The sequence below is a fragment of the Cnephaeus nilssonii genome (assembly GCF_951640355.1).
Source record: "Cnephaeus nilssonii genome assembly, chromosome: 10".
Classification (NCBI taxonomy): domain Eukaryota; kingdom Metazoa; phylum Chordata; class Mammalia; order Chiroptera; family Vespertilionidae; genus Cnephaeus; species Cnephaeus nilssonii.
In genome coordinates, this window is record NC_137081.1 from 31,500,461 (window position 1) to 31,520,535 (window position 20,075).

Genomic DNA, 20,075 nt, shown 5'->3' on the forward strand with positions numbered 1-20,075 from the left:
CCACGCGTTGAGAGTACAGATGGGGCGTGAGTTCTGTTGGTGATAAGAGGGTAAACTTAAGCAAGTCATTTGTGCTTCCTGAGCCTCTGTTGCCTCATCTCTAACTGTGGGCTCAGATATCAGTTTAGGATCATTACAGGATCAAAGGTGTGTGTGAAGGTGATTAAAAGCTGTGTAAGTGCCACATAAAGAGCTGACAATGAAACATTGTTGGGGGAGGGAAGAGGATCCCGGAAATAACCCCCTCTCCCAACTACAGGGTTGCTGGCTTTGGGGCTCAATCACCAGCAGGTTCGTTTCCTTTACTCCAGTGCGTGCGTGTGTGCACCCGCTGTGTTTGGAGCAGAGACTTAATCCAGGAGGCAATCTGATGATGGTGGAACCAGCTCTGGTCCCTGTAAGCCTTCCTAGACTCGTCACCTGGGATGAGTCTCTCCACTTCACCGACAGCTTCAGGGGGCGGCGATGAGCTCTGTAGCTCCTGGCCCTAGTAAGCAATGATTAACAACAGCTACCACTTATTTAGGGTTACTTTGCCTCCTAGCGATTGAATTGATTATCTTGTTCAATCCACACGGCAACCTGAAGAGGCAGGTACTATAGTATAGCATCGCCAGTAACAAAGAGGAAAAAACTGCCCGGGGGAGGTTGAGTCCAGGATCCTTCAGCCCGCTCTGGGGGTGGGGTCGGGATCTGTGCCCAGCGGAGGGCAGAGCCCGCACCTTCGCGCTGCGGCGCGATCTCCCTCCCGGAGCCTCGGGAGGGGACAGCGCGCCCGCCTTGGGCGGGGAGAGATTCCTCGGAGCCACAGGGCGGGCGGCCGCCAGGGACCCGTCAGACCACAGCAGCCGGTGCTGTCCCCGAGCCCGGGCACGTCCGCGCAGCCGCCCTGGGCTGGCGTCCCGGGATATCCGCCCCCCACCGGGCCCGCGAGCCTACGTTCCGCGGCTCCCCGCGCAACCGGAAGTGGCCGGGCCCTAGGCGGAGGGACCCGGCGGAGCGGAAGTCACTCCGTGAGGCAGTGGCGACGGCGAGAGGATGAACAACAAGTTCGACGCGTGAGTGGCGTGCGGCCGCCTCCCGGGGCCCCTTCCCCCAACCGTTCCCCGCACCCGTCCCGGCCGCGCCTGGCGGCGGCGCCAGCTCCACGGCGCCGGGCTCCCTCTCGGGTGCGGGCTGCGGGCTGGAGCCCGCCCAGGCGGCCGGCGGGAAGGCGGGGTGCAAGGGTTCCGGGGACCCCAAGGCAGTCCGGACCGGGGCGAGGCGCTGGGGACGGGAGACGGGTGGTTGTGCCGCCCGGAAGAAGATTTTCGGACGCCCCGCCCCGGCGGGTGCGGGTTGCTAGCGGCGTGGAGGGGTAGGGGTGTTCCTCAGCCGGCCGCTTCTGAATTTCTGAATCCAGCTTTCCTCATTCTGGCCTGGGCAGGTGATCTCTCCTCCTGCGTCTCCGCTTTCTCCTCTGCACAGTGGGAACGGTAACAGAGCCCGTGCCTAGAGTTGTGCAGATGCAGTGAGGTAACGTGGCTGCTGCGCTCGGCACCGTGGCTGCTCAGTTAAACAGAGTTCTCGTCGTCTTCCTGAGACTCCTTCCTACTTCCTTTCTCCTCCCCCTCCTTTTCCCTTCCCACACACTCTCCGGGAGCTTCTCAGTTTCTTGCCCAGCGGGTATATTTGTCCTGGCCCCTACTCGACTTCTGTTTGTAGCCTATCGGATTCCTGGTTCCAGCAACAAACTGTGGAGATGCAGAAAGGAAATGCAAAGTAATTTTCCGTATTTCCCTGCAGCGATTGTACCTTTAGGTAGAGTATGTTCTTAGCTCTCTTTTTAAGTAGTGTAGTAAATCTGTCTGCTCTTCCGAAGACCTAGATTTCCAGCCCCAGACCCACCAATTACCAGTTCCTTGACAGCAGAAAAGTTTCCCAATCTCTGAGCCATGGTTATTTAAGCCACTTTAGTGCCCTGCTGCCGCACAGGGGTGTTAGAAGGGTCAAATCAGATTCAGCTTTGCTTAAGGGTGTTTTGTAAATTGCTACATGGTGATGTATAAATGCGAAGTGAAATTACTATTAGTTTAGGTTGTGACCTGCTGCTGCTGATGGGGAATTGTTTTTCCCCCCAGTACAATGAGTGCTGAAGTGCATATTCAGAGGTCATGGATTCCAGCACTCCAGACAGCTCCTCAAAAACATTTCTTGGTTGTGGGGTGAGGACTCGTTTCATAAAATACTAGAGGCCCCATGCACGAAATTCGTGCACTGGGCGGGGCGGGGGTGGGTGAGGTGGGGGGTGGTGGTGCCTGACTGCCATGAAAGCGGGAAAGACTCCAGCGGCTGGCTTCTGGCTGAGCTGCGACGACCCTACCACCACGCCCCCCCCCCCCCCCCCCCCGCCCCCCCAGTGTACTGACCACCAGGGGGCAGCTCCTGTGTTGAGCGTCTGCCCCCTGGTGGTCAGTGCGCATCACAGCAACCAGTTGTTCCACCGTTCAGTCCATTTGCATATTAGCCTTTTATTATATAGGATTTTTATTGATTTCAGAGAGGAAGAGAGAGAGAAACAGCAATGACAAGAGAGAATCACTGATTGACTGCCTCCTGAACGATCAGGGATCAAGCCTGCAACCTGGGCAGATGCCCTGACTGGGAATCTGGTTCATAGGTCGATGCTCAACCACTGAGCCACCATGGCCAGGCAGGAGAGGACTCTTCTTCTAGTCTTTGGCAGAGCACTTCTGCAGCCAACTGCTTAGCTGTGTCCATCCCTATACTAACCCCTTCTCCATCATAAACCCTGCCACCCCCAGTGCCAGATCTAAGGCCTGCCTCAGTGGAGCTGTCTGCCAGTCCTGTACCCCTTCCTCCACTGAATTGAACAAATCAAAAGTTTATCCTTAGATACTTTAAGGATCATCTGGCACGGTCCTACCCATTGGAGGTCTGCAGTAAGTTAATTAAAGAATGTCAATAATGGCTTCTCAGGGCAGCTTGCTAGATACTTTTCATATATTATTTCTACTCCTAACAACCCTGCAAAGGGGATCTTGTTACCTCCTATTACAGATAAGGAAAATAAGCTGCTTTGAGGTTAAGTAACTTGCCCACAACAACAGGAAGGGCCACATGATGGGATTCAAACCCAGATTTCTTTAACCTTGGTTCAAGCACCTCTTGACAAAAATTAACCTGGGTCATTTTTAATTTGTTCTAATTATTAACTATTCCTTACACTGACCCAGAATATTTTAACGTCTGTCTTCTAGCTACGCAGGAAAAAACCAAAGCTTTCTTTCCTTTGAAATTAGCGATTGAAAACAGCACTCCTACCCCTAGTTTTGCTTTAGTTGTTTTTGTGTTGTTTTTTTACAAAAACTACAGTTTTTACACCTTACATACTTGGCTTCTGCACTCTTCACCATGGTTCCTAAGGACTTGTTTCAATTTGCCAGAAACCTAAAAATCCAGTGCCTGGAGTTAAGTACTGTAGTCTAATCTGATGGGCTCAGATCAATGAAGAACTGGAGCCTCCTTTACTGTGTGAGCTCCACTTCTAGGAATGTAATCTAAGACTATAATTGCCCCCCCCCCCCCCACACACACATCTATCAAGTCATTAGCTACTATTGCCATTGATCCTATTCATATGCAAAACCCTAAGATGCTTTCACTGTATTACAGTCCCAACTGTGTAACTTGGTTTTCAGATCTAGATGCCAAACTTGATGTTGTTCCTCAGTCTTTGTTAGCTTTTAGCCCATTCTTAACTATTGTCTGAACTACTTATTTGGTATTCATCGTATTCTGACTTGTATTACTTTGATTTTAGAAATCCATTCACCAAACATGTTTCTGATGCTATACGTATAAAAATGAATTAGACCTGTACATATAAAAATGAATTAGACCAAGTCCTTACCCACAAGGAATCTGTCTAGTCAGAAAGTATGGGGACATATCTGAGCAAGAGCTTGGTAAGCTATTTAGGTGCAACTCGGTCTGGACAGCTTCAGAGATACTAATTGCCCACCTGAGTCTAGGGAGCACTGATTTTTCAGTCTGGATTATATTTTGGCTCAAATTTAGCTTCACACTAGGAAGAGTAACTCTGGAAGAAAGGATACAAATAACTTGCCTTAAGTGCAGGTTAGTTCCACCCTCAAGAGGTAACTGCACAGGATGAAGATCCAGGAGGGTTTCCAATGACTGTCTTAGAAGGGAGTCAGAAAATATGGTTCAGGGATCACAGTAGTGTTGTTTTTTCTTGACATAATTATTTTGTTGTTATTTTTCTGTTTTCTAGTAGTGATTAGCAGCAAAACCTCCACAAAGAAAGGAACTTACATGCTTTGCTTGGAATAGCAAAATGAGAGATGCTGGGTAACTGTGTCCCTCTTCAACCAAGACTTAAGGCACGGGAACCCAGAGGATAGCGAGGATGTTTGGAAGCTGAGAAAAGAGGGAAATGGTTTGAGTCCCTGGAGTCTGCCCTAAGGAAGAGAGTTAGGAACTGTCTTGGGCCTAAGCAATAGAAAAACCCATGTTCTTAATCAGGAGACAAAAAACTGGCCATGACATAGCTGGGACAAGTACAAACATTTATTAGGGAAAGTCCAGAAGAGGGGTGCCTAGGCTCCACCTTGGGAGAGATTAGGAAAGATTTCCAAGAGAAAGTGGTCCTCACTCTTAGTTCTGAGGGACAGTGTAGGTAGGGGAAGAGGGTTCTCCAAGAAGAGACCACATAATGAGCATAACAGGGGTGAGGTCAGGGGACTGCAAATAGGTTGATCACTACTACAGTGAAGGGAGTTTGTTGGGACCAGGCAGGAGATGGTATTGGCACATGTAGGTAGAGGAGGGTCCTTTGTACCATGCTGAGGCCCGAGTATGTGTCCTCAATCAGGTCCTTGGGGACAGAAACTCTAGTGTCTGATACCAGCAATAGGTGCTTGGTACATGTTGTGGGACTTGTGTGCTATACAGGCTCCTTTCGGAAAGTTTCATAAGGGGAAGGGTATCATAGCACAGATAATGGTTTCCCAGAAGTCCAGGGAGGCCAAACGAAGCCAGTGGAATGATAGCATCACAATCAAAGCCAATCTCTACTCTCTCTGCTCCTCTGCTCTATTCCCTTTTCCCAACTGGCTTTCTCTGCCTTTGCTCATTGTCTTTATTTTTTTGTGGCTTTTCTTGTGTGGGACCTATATGCCTGCCGCAGCTCTAACTCTGTGATCGTTCATCTTTTGTATGAAAAGCTGAGGAAGGAATCTGCTCATAATTTTGAGCAAGGCCCTGAGTCATAGGTTATTGGCCAGGCTAGACTGCCCTTTTGTCAGGTGCCCTTCATAGTCATGTCCAGGGTGGGGGTGGGGACATTTATGGTACAGTGCATGGCCACCTGAGTATATTCTACAACACATGGCTAGCTCATGAATTCTAACATTTATTGAATGCTTTTTATGTGCTAGGCAGTGAAGATTCATGGGCAGAAAAAAGGTGCTTTACAAAAGGTTTTTGTGTCTGTGTAGGGTAATATCTGAGTTATAATTTGAGCATTTCTAGTACCTTTCTTGAGAGTTGGCTAATTCCATTTGACTAGATCAGTGATGGGCAACCTTTTGAGCTTGGTGTGTCAAACTTGGCCAAAAAACTGAGCATAACTCGGGTAGTGTGTCACTTTGAGGAAAAAACATTATTTCGCAAATGTTTCATCCTCAGGAGCAGCAAATGTTTCATCCTCGGCATGCGGCCGCCTCAGCGGCCGCATGTCATCAGAAATGGCTACGTGTGTCAGTGCTGACACGCATGTCATAGGTTCGCCATCACTGGACGAGGTAGTCATTAGGGACAGAAAGGTGATTTCAAAGAAGATCCAGCTCTAGACTAAACAGCATTCTAATTATCTTTGTGAACTCACTTTCTGTTTATTTTTTTGTCTTAATCCAGTGAACTTTAGCTGTAGCTGAAAGCGTTAGGGTAGTTTCGCTGCTCTTAAAACGGCAGCTCTTAAAGTATATTTGATCATACTTATAGGCAAGAAGTCATTATTTCTTCTTTCAGTCATTTTTTCCCCATTTATCATTTATTCAGCATCTTCCTTCCCTTGGTGCTGGATATACAAAGATTAGTAAGACACTGTTCTAAGGGATCCTTCCATCTAGTAGGAACAGATGTGGGAGGAATGGCACTTTAGGCTGAGGGAGTGCTTGCAAAGAGCACAGATGTGGGAATATAGATGCTTTGGGGGGCGGTGCTAGCAGGCAGGAGTCGGATTCTAAAGGATCTTGCATTTAATTGTACTTTATCCTTCAGGGTGGACAGCAAAGGGCAAGGGACAGTTGAGCGTTTTAAGCATGGAACTTAAATGGACTGTTTGCATTTAGAAAGATCATGCTGGTGGCTATGTGGAGGATGGATAGAGGGAGGATATAATTTGTGTTGGGAAACCATTTAGGAATTTATTGTAATAACTGAGATGGTAAGAAGAGGGCCTGGACTAAAGCAGTAGCAGTTGGGAAGGATAGGAGAGATGGTCAGAACAAGAAGAATAGGTAGATAAGTTTTTTTTGTTTGTTTTGTTAATCCTCACCTGAGGATATTTTTTCCATTGATTTTTTTTAAGAGAGAGGGGGAGAGACCTATTGATTGGTTGCCTCCTGCACGCGCCTCCCAGGAGGCCGGGGATCGAGCCTTCAACCCAAGGTATTGAACCCTCGACCCTTCAGTCCAAGGTCCGATGCTCCAAATACGAAGCAAAATGGGCTTAGGATAGGTAAGTTTTAAAACTTCATTCCAAATGCCAAAGCAGTTACTTAATCCAGAAACTCTTCTGATTATTGACTCTTTATTTTTGGTCAAGAAAACAGTTCCTTAAGCTGTTTACCTCTTGCTTCTTTGTGGAGCCTGTTCTGAAACTGGAAGAGGATGCTTTCTGGAATTCACACATTAGCTAATGGGCATTTCATTTTTGTTTAATCTTCCTAATTGACTTTCTACATTCCCTTGCCCTTCTCTCATCTCATTGCCGGTATTTTGAGTGACTTTGGGCTTTTCCCATGGTAGTTCATTTGACCTGGTGGCTTTGTTAGGTAAGCAAGAATCAGTTCAGTCATGGGATAACACTGTTTTGCCTTTCTACTTAGATTGAAAGATGATGACAGTGGTGACCATGATCAGAATGAAGAAAACAGCACACAGAAAGATGGTGAGAAGGAAAAAATGGAACGGGACAAAAGTCAGAGCAGCAGCAAGAGGAAGGTGAGTTGGGACTCGAAATTTGGTTATCTCATGGAATCTGTTTATCTGGAAGATACCAGGTTAACGATTGCACGCTATTTTGTAATACCTGATTTTGTTCTCAAGAAAAAATTGTTGAATCATTGGAGTTCATTTTGGGACTCAGAACTGTTCCCTTACCACAGGACCTTGAGATGCCGCCTTGCTTCCCAGCATTCTGCTAGCCTGAGGTAGGGGAGAATAACCCTGCCGTTAACAAGGCCTTATTTGCTTCATAATCTGCTGCTGAGTATTTAAAATCCTGTACATCCCTTGAAATTTTAGACTCTTTAGTCAGTAATAGTCTAAACTAAAATGACTTGGAAAAGAGAAAATTTAGAGAATAGACATAGATGGATCAACTTATTTATTGAAAAGCAATCATCAATTGCTTTATTCTGCAATATTTAGTACCTTCCAAATACAAGCATTTCAGGGCTAAGAGGACACAAAGGTCAATAAAACTGTGGATCAAGGAGCTAACATTTAATAGTGGTGGTAATAATAGTAGCTGACATTTATTGAGTACTTTTTTAAAAAAATAGGTTTTTATTGATTTCAGGCAGAGGAAAGGGAGGGAGAGAGATGGAAACATCAGTGAGAGAATCATTGATCGGCTGCCTCCTGGATTCTGGTTTCTGGTTTCCATAGTCAGCTGACACACTGGGGATCAAGCCCGCAACCCGGGCATGTGTCCTGACTGGGACTCGAACCCTGATCTTAGTTCATAGGTTGACGCTCAACCACTGAGCCACGTTGGCTGGGCTATTGAGTACTTCTTATGTATCAAGCACTGTGCTAAGCACTTTATATCTATTAAATTATTTTATCCTCTCAACACCCATATGAGATGATGATTACCCCATTTTTCAGATGAGTAGCTGCGGCACAGACAGGTTAAACAACTTGTCCTAGGTCACTAGCCAATATGCGATAGTGGCATAGAGGAAGCGGTGCTGGACCTGGGAATATATACAGATAATACACAAACATAAATACTTATGAAGTAAAAAGTTACAAAAGCTATAAGAACATAGGTAAAATGTTACAGGAATTTAGAATCCATTAATTACTACAGAAATTTACTGTGTAAACAGAATCGTGAGCACATTGCAGGTAATTGAGCATGTATATATTTTTTAATTTTTAAAAATACTTTTATTGAGTTCAGACAGGAGTGGAGAGGGAGAGAGATAGAAACATCAGTGATGAGAGAGAATCATCGATCGGCTGCCTCCTGCACTCCCCCCACTGGGGACCAAGCCCGCAACCTAGGCATGTAGAACTGAACCTGGGACCCTTCAGTCCCCAGGCCGACACTCTATCCACTGAGCCAAACCAGCTAGGGCGAGCATGTATCCTTTTTAAATTGGGGAGGTAGTAAGGGGTGATGCTATAAAATGTTTTCTCAGTCTCAGAGCATGTGATAAATGGCCAGGACTAACACACCTTTAATGTACAGGCTGTTGTCCCGGGACCAGCAGAGCATCCCCTGCAGTACAACTACACTTTCTGGTACTCCAGGAGAACTCCCGGCCGACCCACCAGCTCACAGAGCTATGAACAGAATATCAAACAGATTGGCACCTTTGCTTCTGTGAGTACTTAGTGAGCCTCAGTAGTAAATTCATGCCTGTATTTATATCATTATGTTTGTTTATCCTCCTGGTAACCTCTAGGATTCTGGTTTCCTTAGTCAGCTGACCTGAGTCCCCGAGGTCAGATTTGTTCATTCTTAGGTTTCTCATTAGATATCCATAGGTAATTAGTGTGTAATTGTGGAACTGATCAGAAAGGGACAATACAAAAATACAGGTTTGTTTAAGTAGATATTTAGTGAGTCCTTACTATGTGCAGAGTGTCCAGGGGTGGGTGGAGATATAATTTTTTAAAAATTTATTTTAGAGAGGAAGGGAGAGGGGGAGAGAAACATCAGTTGGCTGCCTCCCATACACACCCTGACCAGGAATCGAACCCAAGCCCCTTCAGTGCATGGGAGAATGCTCCAACCAACTGAGCCATGCCAGCCAGGGTGAAAAGTTTATAGTACATGGTATCTATTCTCATGAAGCTTGATAGTTAAGTCAAGAGTAAAGTTCAAAAGTTTCCTTTGTATTTAAGAACCTTTCATTAGGATTTTGGATCTGTTTGTAATTATGTATAAAATATCATATTTTTCCTGTCTTCAGCATGAAAAGGAAGTCTCTAATTGTTTTTGTGGGTATTGTCAGAACAGGGAGCCCAGGCTCTGTCTTATCACCTTCATAGGTAGCTAGGTTTGTGTTCCCTAAGAAGCTTTGTGTTCAGCACAGATTATGTACTTCCTGTGTGCTATACATTCTATCTCTGGGCATAATCAAATGCCGGGTTTGTTATTTTCTTGAAATAGTTGGGGTATCTGCCCTGTTTAAAATGCAGATACTGGAAAATGAAACTTTAATAGGCAGTAAATGTTACAGTAAAGTAATAAGGAGGAAAGACACAGTAACAGCCACTTTATGTAACTTCCTTTGGTCCTCATGATAGCCTTTTGAGGTCAGTGATGTTATCCATATTTTAGAAATGAGAAAAGGGAAATTTGGGTTAACTATCTGATCTAAAGTCAAGTCAGTTGGAATTTATTTGACTAAGTGGAGGAACCAGTGTTGAAACTCAGGTTTGGCAGGCTGTAAAAGCCACATTCCAAAGCCCATATTTTTTCACCTTTCCAGTATACCAGAATGCATGACATGAGCCTTCAGTTTTTTAAATGTTTGCATCATGCTAGACAAGCTACATTTATTTATCTATTTATTATTGATCAGATATACTACACATATAACTGGTAATCAGGTCATCCCATTACTATATTGAGTTGATATATGCTCCCTTAACACTGGTAAATTTAGGCTTTTTTGAAATATTAAAAATAGCTTGTGCACTGGTGCATATTTGGTTCGAGAATTGTTTGTTGAATGAATTCAAGGGACTAGTAGGGTTCTAAAATGAATTAATTCCTTTGTCATTAGGGAAATGAGACGTAGCTAGGAATTCTAACACAGGGAGACAGAAGTGCTATTGGGAAGCACAAGGAGGGTCCACTTACACTGTTTTTTCAAATGACCCGGGCAGTTCAAACAAACCATGTTCAGGGGTCCTAACTGTAGTCCTAACATTTCTGAATCTATCACAAAAGTTTTATTACCTGCTATATGGGAATGGAATGACCTTTACAGGTAAAATAGCAGCCTTTATTTATGAACATCTGGTTGAACATTTGGAGGATCAGAGAAGACACTGAACTGGGGATTAAGTTTTCATTCAGGATTCTGTTCAGTTATTTTGTAGTAGTTACGAATATTTCTAGCACTTTTCTTTCCCTCTTAAAGAAAGCATATGTGAAGTTACCCAGCTTGTGAAAGGAGGGGTTTGTTTTCTCTTTTGGCATATATGTTAAGTTGAATAGAGTTGGCCATGAGCATCATCTGGGGGGGTCATGCTTCAGTACTCACTGGATGTGTGACAGTGTTTGAAGTCAGCTGTCATGTAATTCACAGCATTAAGAAAGCCTCACAGTATTAAATCCTCACAGAGAAATAATTACATTGTGAAATCTTTTATTAAATCCAAAGCAGTATTTCCATTTGTCTTTAATCCTAATATTTAACTAGTAAAAGTTCTTGAAATCAGGGTGACTAAGAAGGCAGTGTTTTAAAATGGGAAGAGCATTGGACTTGGGGGTGGCAAGGCTCATTTATCTGGTGCTTGACTGTGGGCTGGGGCAAGTTCTGAAGCCATTTTCTCAACTATAAAATGAGTAAGGTAGTTCTGAGGTCTTTTCTGCACCTCATATTCTGAGTCTGAACACTTCTTTTATTTTTTTTTTGTTTCAATGAAGAGTTTCAGAAACCAAAGTTGCCTAAAGAGAAGGAAAAACGTCTTTTAAAGTTTAATAATATTTCTTGAGCTTTCTACTTCATTTCTCATGGTTTAGATATAAGATTGTGACTGTACAATTGTATAGTCTGGCTGTAAGATTGGAGAAGGCCAAACCATTAATGAAGCAGTGCTTGACTGAGGAATTGGGGATGGTTTGTGTACCTTTCTACCCCACAGTCCCTCTCTAATTCCTATTTTACAGTGAGCCACAGTTTCTACTTGGTGTACTTTATTTCTTCCCACTGTGTTCAGTTTGAAAAGATTATTGCTCATTGTATACATTTGACCATTTACTATCCCTTATACAGTTAAGCATAGCAGTTGCTGAGGTGAGAGACTGCATTAAAGTCCTACAAATGGCGCTCATTCCTGACTTCTTTGTAACATGAGACACTGCCTGTGTTCCTGTTCTTAGAGGACTGAAGGAATAGCCATTGTACATAGTGTAAGGTCTCTTTCTTAGTTGCTAACCAGATCTAGAAATATGACCTGAATCTCTGTGTACTAAGTATCCATTTTCAGCTGCACAATTCTGGTGTCTTGCTGTGTGTCTGTTTAGAGCCTCCTGGGCAGTGTGTTGGCAATATCAGTTGTTTCTCTCCAGCCTGTTGTACATCTTCTCTTTCCTCCTAAAGTGTGCCTCTTCGCTGGCCAGTACTTTGTAGGTGTCCTCTGTGAGACAGAGGGGTAGGAAAGTCATGTCGCAAGGCACCACTGAGAGGAACAGGAAGGACTAGCATGATGAGTATAAATAAGTCTGCAATTGCTAGAGAAGGGTGTCAGCTTTTCTAACAGGACTTTGAAGGAGGGGCAAGGAGAAACATAGATGTTCTAGGTAAGAAGAGGGACTTAAAGAGAACAGACTGAAGGTTGTCAGAGGAGCGAGGGGTTGGGGGATTGGGTAAAAAAGTTGAAGGGATTAAGGGGTACTAATTGGTAGTTACAAAATAGTCATGGCAATGTTAAGTACGACATAGGGAATATAATTAATAATCTATAATAATAAAAGCATAATTTGCTAATTAGACCGGACGTCCTTCCGGATGAAACCTGGGCTGTGAGGGAAGCCCGGGTCCCGGGTGCCAGAGGGAAGCCAGTGCCAGCAGCCTGGGGAAGAAAGGCCTACTCTTGCACGAATTTCGTGCATCGGGCCTCTAGTATTGTAATAACTGTGTAAGGTGCCAGGTGGGTACAGGAAATATTGGGAGAATACTTGGTAAAGTATATGATTGTCTAATCACTATGCTGTACACCTTAAACTAATACAAGATAATATCGAATATAAACTGTAATTGAAATATACATTTATATGAGAAGAAGAGGGACTTAAACCCTAAGTATTAGAGGCTAAGTCCTGCTTGGTTTGGACTGTCCTGGCCTTAGAAAGGCACCATGATGCAGCATATTGCATGTGGTTGATTTTATCACTGTGCTCAGTAACTAAGTAGAACTAAAATGTATTTCACTGTAGCTAATGCTGCTGAGTAAACAGTCTTTGATCAAGAGGGTATTTAGGCCCGGCCGGCGTGGCCCAGTGGTTGAGCATCAACCTATGAACCAGGAGGTCATGGTTCGATTCCTGGTCAGGGCACATGCCCAGGTTGCGGGCTCGATCCCCAGTGTGGGGCATGCAGGAGGCAGCCGATCCATAATTCTCTGTCATCATTGACGTTTCTCTCTCTCTCCTTCTCCCTTCCTCTCTGAAATTAATAAAAATATATTTTTAAAGAAAGAGGGTATTTGGTTCTAAAAAATGCATTTAGACTGAGGTTATGTGGCACTTAATATGCCTTAGAGCTAAAGGGTTTCCATTATGTAAAACAAGGTCCTCACATGATGTCATGGTTATCCTGTGGCCTCTGCGGGAGGATGCATATTGACTGGCATGACTTCACCAGCCAAGGTTCCTGGCTGAGGCCTTAGAGTTTTTCTTGTATCAACAATATTACCTTTTTCTTTTATCCAGCTATACCATATGCTTTCATCTAACACACCCTTCCTCCCACACAGTCCTCCAAATGAAAATGTATCCTTCCAAAGTATAGCCTGTAACAGTGTGTCTTCCATGTTTATGCTTTTCTCTTAGATAAGTCTTGCATTCAATCAAAGAAAAAGAAAGGTCACATCTTCTGTACTCTGGGGCCCTCTCTTCACAGGTGGAGCAATTCTGGAGGTTTTACAGCCACATGGTACGTCCTGGGGACCTGACAGGCCACAGTGACTTCCATCTCTTCAAAGAAGGAATTAAACCCATGTGGGAGGTGAGGACTAAGGGCCTCAGAAAGTTGCGGGGTTTTTTTGGGGGGGGGGTTGTTGGGGGGAGATGGGGATGCTAGCCCTGCCAAGGTTAAAAGTACTTTAAGCCTTCTTTCAAAACTGCATTACTGTTTGGTACAGCCTTAAGAGCTGGGACCTCCAGGAAAAGACACTAGTGCCATTGTTTGTCTGGGTGGGTTGGTGCTGGGTGGTTTTGAAAGATTGTTTCATCACTAAAGTGGTATGTAACAACATTAAAGGATAGGTTTCATTTTATTTAATTTTTAAAAAATATATGTTTTTATTGATTTCAGAGAGGAAGGGAGAGGGAGAGAGATAGAAATATCTATGATGAGAGAATCATTGATCGGCTGCCTCCTGCATATCCCCCACTGGGAATCAAGCCTGCAGCCCAGGGATGTGCCCTGACTGGGAATCAAACCACGACCTCCTGGTTCATAGGTCGACGCTCAACCACTGAGCCAGAATGGCTGGGCTGTTTTTTTCCCCTTATTCCCGTAGAACTGGCTGTGTGTGTAGTATATTACCTTAGTATACTTATGATTAAAGTGGGTAAAAAATAAGCTTACAGGCACTAATTGGAGACCCAGAGCTGATCTCTTTGCTTTGCTGAAATCCATCCTTTACTCTGAGCCACCATGGCATTTTTCTAGAAGACAAATGTGATCACACCTTCCCTCCCACCCACCCACAAAATTACAAATGTTATGCAGCTCTCTGTTGCTCACATGATCTTGCAGCTAGTTTACCTTTCAGGCCTCGTCTCCCATCATTTCCACATCTTCCCTCTGGTGCTGCTGGACCTTCCTTTGACTACCCCCATCTCACACTCAGAGTCTGCGCAGATTCATGCTCTTCCCAGTGCCTGCAGCCTCTTCACCTGCTCTGCCTGGCTGACTCCTGTGCCCCTCAAGACCCAGCTTAAATGTTTCCTCTTCTTGAGTATTTTCTGGAGGTCTCATTCTTTTTTTTTTTTTTCTTTTTTTTTTTTAATCTTTTTAGAGGTCTCATTCTTTAATTTACTGTGCATACCTCTGATACGGTAGTGCTCGACAGACTATCCTGCTGTAATTAATGTTCTTGTCTGTCTCCTCAGCTAGACTGGGTCTGGGAGAGACTGTGGCTTCCTGTTTGTGTATTTGGGACATGATGACACCTGGTAAACTCTTAGCAAACAAAGTGAGGAATGAAAATAATAATAAAAGTGAGGCATGATCTGTGTTTGAGATCTGATATTTCATTTTGATTACTAAAGTAGTTTCAAAAAAGGATTTTTCTTCTTTTTTTTTAATCCTCACCTGAGAATATGTTTTTATTGATTTTAGAGAGAGAGGAAGGGCGGGGGAGAGTGAGAAACATCGATGTGAAAAAGAAACATTGATAGGTTGCCTCCTGTACATGCCCCAACCGGGGATCAAACCTATAACCTAGGTATGTGTCCCGACCGGGAATTGAACCTGCAATCTTTTGGTGTACAGGGTGGTGCTCCAACTAACTGAGTCACCTGGCCAGGGCAGGATTCTTTTTTTTCTTTTCTTTTTTAATTCTTGGGTAGTATTCTTTTTAAATCGTATGTTCAGCCACTTTTTGTAATGGCTTGTATAAGGATCCCCACCTTGTTTTTCTTTGTTTTCTGTCTCTTCTCTTCCTAACATTTTTCCTATAAAGTTGAATAATTGGAAAGTGACAAGACCTTTTAGTGTTCATGCAAAAAAAAAAAAAAAAAAAAAAGCTGTGAAACCATATTTTAACTTCAATGCTTTCTGTCTTTTTATAGGATGATGCAAATAAAAATGGTGGCAAGTGGATTATTCGGCTGCGGAAGGGCTTGGCATCACGTTGCTGGGAGAATCTCATCCTGGCCATGTTGGGGGAACAGTTCATGGTTGGGGAGGAGATCTGTGGGGCTGTAGTCTCTGTCCGGTTTCAGGTAAGCTTCCTGCGGGCAGGTCTGGTTTCATGTGTTGCCTTTGCTCTCCTCACTGCCTCTGGTTTGCTTTGATGAGTCCCTCTGTTCCTCCTGTAGGAGGACATTATTTCAATATGGAATAAGACTGCCAGCGACCAAGCAACCACAGCCCGAATCCGGGATACGCTTCGGCGAGTGCTTAACCTACCTCCCAACACCATTATGGAATACAAAACCCACACCGACAGCATCAAGTACGTGTTGGGGGGGTTTGGGGGTGCATATCCCTAACCTTAGCAGAAGTAGGTTCTTAGTTGGGTCCAGAGGAATACGGTCGTACAGGAGACTGACTTGTGGAAACAGTACAGAGCAGTCTTCCCCTCTAATGCTTCTGGCCACTTGTAGCAGCTCTTTGCTGGTGAGGCTCCGTGCTCACCTCACTGTATCAGAGAGCGCCCCTCTGCAGAAGCCCAGTTGCAGTGCCTGGGCTTGCTTTATTTCCATGGGCTGTCTTGTCTTTCATTGGCTAACCACTGTCTTAAAATGAAAGACAAAGCACTCTTCTTTTTCTTGCTTGTTTTAAAGATAATTTCACTGAACAAGAAGGTCCTCCCTGTCCACTCCAACCCCCCACTTTTGCATGTCTTTTTAACCTGTTAGCTTCAGTCTGTTTCTTTATCCTGGGAAATTAACTTCTTATCAGGAATGTGTCTCCATTTCCTTGTGTGTAGAGCTGAAATCCTAGAGGAAGCAGAATAGAGTGTTTGTTAGAGTAGAATCTGAGAAGCATGAATGCCAACAGGAAATAGGCTTTGCTTTGCCCTCTTCCTAGGACTTAGGGAAATGGAGCCAGACATCCACACAGAGTCACCAGTTAGGATTGCTCCTTCAGTGATTGAGTGCCAGAAATAAGTTCAGGTTACTATGATGAAGTTGTGGGGAGTGGCTATTAGATTTTCTCAAAACTGGACGGAGAGCTAGCCAACTAGGAGTCGGGACTTTTAGGGTTAGTTCTCTCCTTTGACTCCAGCATCATTGTGTGCCTTTGGCAAGTCTCTGCCACTCTGCTTCAGTTCCCCCGTCTGTAAAATGGGGGATAATGATAACTTTACCTAACGGGGTTGTTGGGAGGCTGATTGAATCTTTGTAATGGAAGGTCCTCAGATGGAGACGGCTCTTACAGGGCCAAGTACTATTGTTGCTGTCATCATCATCATCATTAGAAATGATATCATCATAATGTTATTCTTATTAAAGACCATAATGAGCCCAGTGATGGTGTTCAGCAGACCGACCATTTTGGGAGTCTTTTTCCCATGCAGTCACAGATGATGTGGGTGGAGTTAGCTAAAACTAGCTAAGGGCCAGTTTTTAACTGGGAACACTGCCATAGGAGTTCGTTCATAATCAAATGGCTGCTTATGTCTCAATGAAGCAGCCAAGAGTTATTAGCTGGCCATTGCCCTGGTTGCTTGACTTAGCAGTCCTGTGTTAGCATTGTTTTTCTCTAAGCACATTTTTCCTATTCTTTGTTCTGGGGTAGAAGTAGTTTCTGCCCTCCAGCTAGACTCAGTCCAGGCTGGAGAGGTCCACACCTACTTTTTCTAGGACTCTTACATTCAAGGTTTCTAAACACACAACCACCCCCCCCACCCCCCAACAACAACAACAACAACAAAAGCAAGCTTTTCACCTGGATAGGAAGGGAAAGAGGTATTTTTCAACTTTTCCCCTCTCCACTGATCTACCTTTCTAATGCCCTGAGGCAGTTTTTCCTGACTTGTAGAAATGTATTCAAGTCCTTACAGAGTCTAGGAGAGCCTGTGGGCTTTTTGCCTTAGACTGCTGCTCGCCGCTTTATCCAGAGGTCTGCCTAGTACTCCAGCCTGCAGCTACAGGGACCAGAAAACCCTCCTTGACACCCAGATGCTACTTTCCCTGCGTCTCCCTCTCTTTCCTCTCCCAATGTGCCAACCTTTTGCACTTCCACTAGAATGCCAGGCAGGCTGGGCCCCCAAAGGCTCCTTTTTCAAAACCTCTGGAAGCCGCGGTTGAATGTGCCATGACCCTCTCCCTCTCTGGATGGCACCATCATTGAAGCTGGCATCATCGGAGTCTCTTGTTCTGTTGGCGTGCTACCTGGAAGATTCTTCTGTCCTGGACAAGAGGAATTGGAAGAGCATTTTATGTTTTAAGAACAGGCTGATACACAGCAGCTACAACAACAGCTGAGATCACTTAATAAATGGTGCTAAACTAGCTTGTCTCATGCTCTTGCTCTTTATGGTGCATCAAAGAAGTGGCTTTTCAGACTGACTGTCACCATATTAAGGAACGGCACAGACTTCTCCATGGAGGGCCATTGGGGGAATGCAGCCTCATTTCCATAAGCCCATTGTACAGTGTCATGTGGTATTTGTTCTACTTCTGCTGAGGTCTGACATAACGAGGAGACATCTAGCTCTCAACATGAGACCCATTTTCGGTACTTGAATTTCAGTCTCCATCTAGTCACGCTGATTAACAAGAACAGTGATTTCTGATGTAGAATTCGGCTTAAAAGTCCTTAAGGTTGGAAAGGGGGGGATCCTCAGCCTTTGCTTTGCTGATGTCATTTGCCTTTACTTCAAAGAAATCTCTTGCTTGGAGGTAAATTCCTGCTTCCATCTGTGTGTAGCTGTACATATATAGCTTCCTTGCTTGGTGTTAATGGGGTTTTCTCACTGCCAGGGCTGCCCAAGCCACAAGCTTTTTGCCAGTCTTTCCCTTCCGCTTTCCCTTCAGGGCCAGGTCATCCTCCTCTTTGGGCTAACTCTGCTTGCAAGGTCTCAATGTTCTAGCCCTTCCCATTCTCCCAGGGTAATTGTGCCTTAGAATCTGAGGAGGGGAAGCATCTTCATTCTCCGTGAGTTTGCTCCTTAGGGTATCTGACTGCAGCACGTGCCAGCCCCTCACATGCTTTGTGGCTTGGCTTGTGTAACCTGCAGCTTGGCCTGCAGGCCCTAACCTGCATGTACAATTGTAGCAAGCCTCATATTACTTCAGGCTTTCTTGGGAGCTACCACCAAAACCAAAAATAAACATTTTTGCAGACACTGGGTCAGGTTGCCTGATAGTATCTGTGAAGGTGGCTATGGGCGTAATGTGGAAGTTTCCAAAGTGGCTGTTCCATTCTGGCAGCGACACCCTGTGCTTGTACCATCCTGACTGACCACCAGTCTCCACGTGGCCTGTGATTCCACAAAACACACACTGGGACAGCACCCTAGGCTCAACCTTCTGGAGGTGTTTGTGTCATTGTTTCTTTGTTTATTGCATATACAAAATTGGTTGAAGTCTCTAGAAAATGGTATGTAGAAATACCTATTCTCTGTTTTTAGCATTTGTCAAAGAGTTACCTCTTATGGCCTTTTCCCTCTTGCCTCCCGCTATTATGTTACATGTATTGATCTTAATTTCAGCTAATATAATTGGTCCAGGGGATGAGCTTGACATCACCTTCCTGAGTAAGTTGATCAGAAAGCACCAAATTGACCTTCAGCCCCCTCTGTGCCTTATCACATGTGAACAGAAGTCAGAACTGGTCTGCTTTGCTCCTTTCCTGTGCCTCTCACAGGTATGGCTTTGCTTGAGCCAAGGACAGCAGCTGCTGGGACTTGAGAATTTAAGGGAAAATGAAGGGAAAAAGTATTGTGGAGAATACTCCCAAGTGTTCTGGTGGGACTTTTTGTAGGAGTGGCCTAGATTTCTCAGTCAAGTATACCTCCACCTTGCTGTGTTTCCAATGTCCTTTTTCAACTGTTCGGTTTTTCCAGCCTGTCCCTAATACACTGCTTGTGGCCTTTGCCTGCTGCGCTCCTAGGTGAGCTGAGAGGCACACACTGCTGCACACATCACCAGAGCTGCTTTGCTACAGAGGTGACGCCTGCCTGCTGCCTCCTACCTTTGTGTTGCCAATAGCAGGTCCCATTGAGAAACGGGAAACTTGTTAGATGGAGTGTTCGCTTCAGGTGCATGGCTCCTAATGAGGCCAATCGCAGTTAAGGTTTTACAGGTTTGGGTCCTTGGAGGCATCAAGTGTCTCACTGTGTCCTCCATTTTGAGAAGAAATCTAAGACAGACTTGCAACCCAGAATCGTGGGACCCCAGGATAAAACTGGGCAGTATTTTGTGAGGAAATAACTTCTGGAATAGTGCCATTGAATCTCTTTGTGCATCTGGCCCGGATGGAAGAGGGGAAGACAGGGCCAGCTTCACTCAGTGGGCCACAGTGTTGGGAAAAGTGACCAGCCCTCTCTGCAGAGAAACTTGAGGGTAGGTGACTATTTCTTTGTTCTAGAGGAGAAATGGGTCAAATCGTGGGGATTTCCTTAACCTTGTTTAGATTTCATTATACTTAAACATGGAACTTTGTAGGCAGCGACCAAATATCCCTTCTGTTGTGGCTAAATCAGCCCGGTGGCACTGGGTCACACCAGTGTTAAATGCTGGCCTGCCTTATGAAAGATACTCCTTACTGATGTTCAAAGTAAAGAAAGCCCAGACTAGTAGGAGGCGGAGCTTGTCCATGAGTATTGAGGGCCAGCTGAGTGCAAGACTATGAACAGGCTTTAGGGGGTGGAGGGTGGGACAAGTTCGGAGTTACCCAGACTTGGACCTCTGCTCTCAGTTTGCTTTCTGGTAAGTGAGCTGAAACAAGAGT

General features: G+C 44.8%; 1 protein-coding gene across 3 annotated transcripts in view; it reads left to right on the forward strand.

The window, feature by feature from the left end:
* The first annotated feature begins 902 nt into the window (after positions 1 to 902).
* Positions 903 to 20,075, forward strand: part of EIF4E2 (eukaryotic translation initiation factor 4E family member 2) — a 30,476-nt gene continuing 11,303 nt past the window's right edge. For 2 of the 3 annotated variants that reach the window (XM_079782266.1, XM_079782267.1), the window contains exons 1-6: positions 903 to 1,058; positions 7,137 to 7,251; positions 8,732 to 8,866; positions 13,344 to 13,448; positions 15,242 to 15,394; positions 15,491 to 15,627. In XM_079782266.1, coding sequence (XP_079638392.1) covers positions 1,039 to 1,058; positions 7,137 to 7,251; positions 8,732 to 8,866; positions 13,344 to 13,448; positions 15,242 to 15,394; positions 15,491 to 15,627 — 665 coding nt within the window. In that variant the 5' untranslated portion in view covers positions 903 to 1,038. Of the gene's footprint in view, positions 1,059 to 7,136; positions 7,252 to 8,731; positions 8,867 to 13,343; positions 13,449 to 15,241; positions 15,395 to 15,490; positions 15,628 to 17,366; positions 19,668 to 20,075 lie in introns of those variants that run through there. The other variant, XM_079782265.1, reaches the window with a different exon arrangement.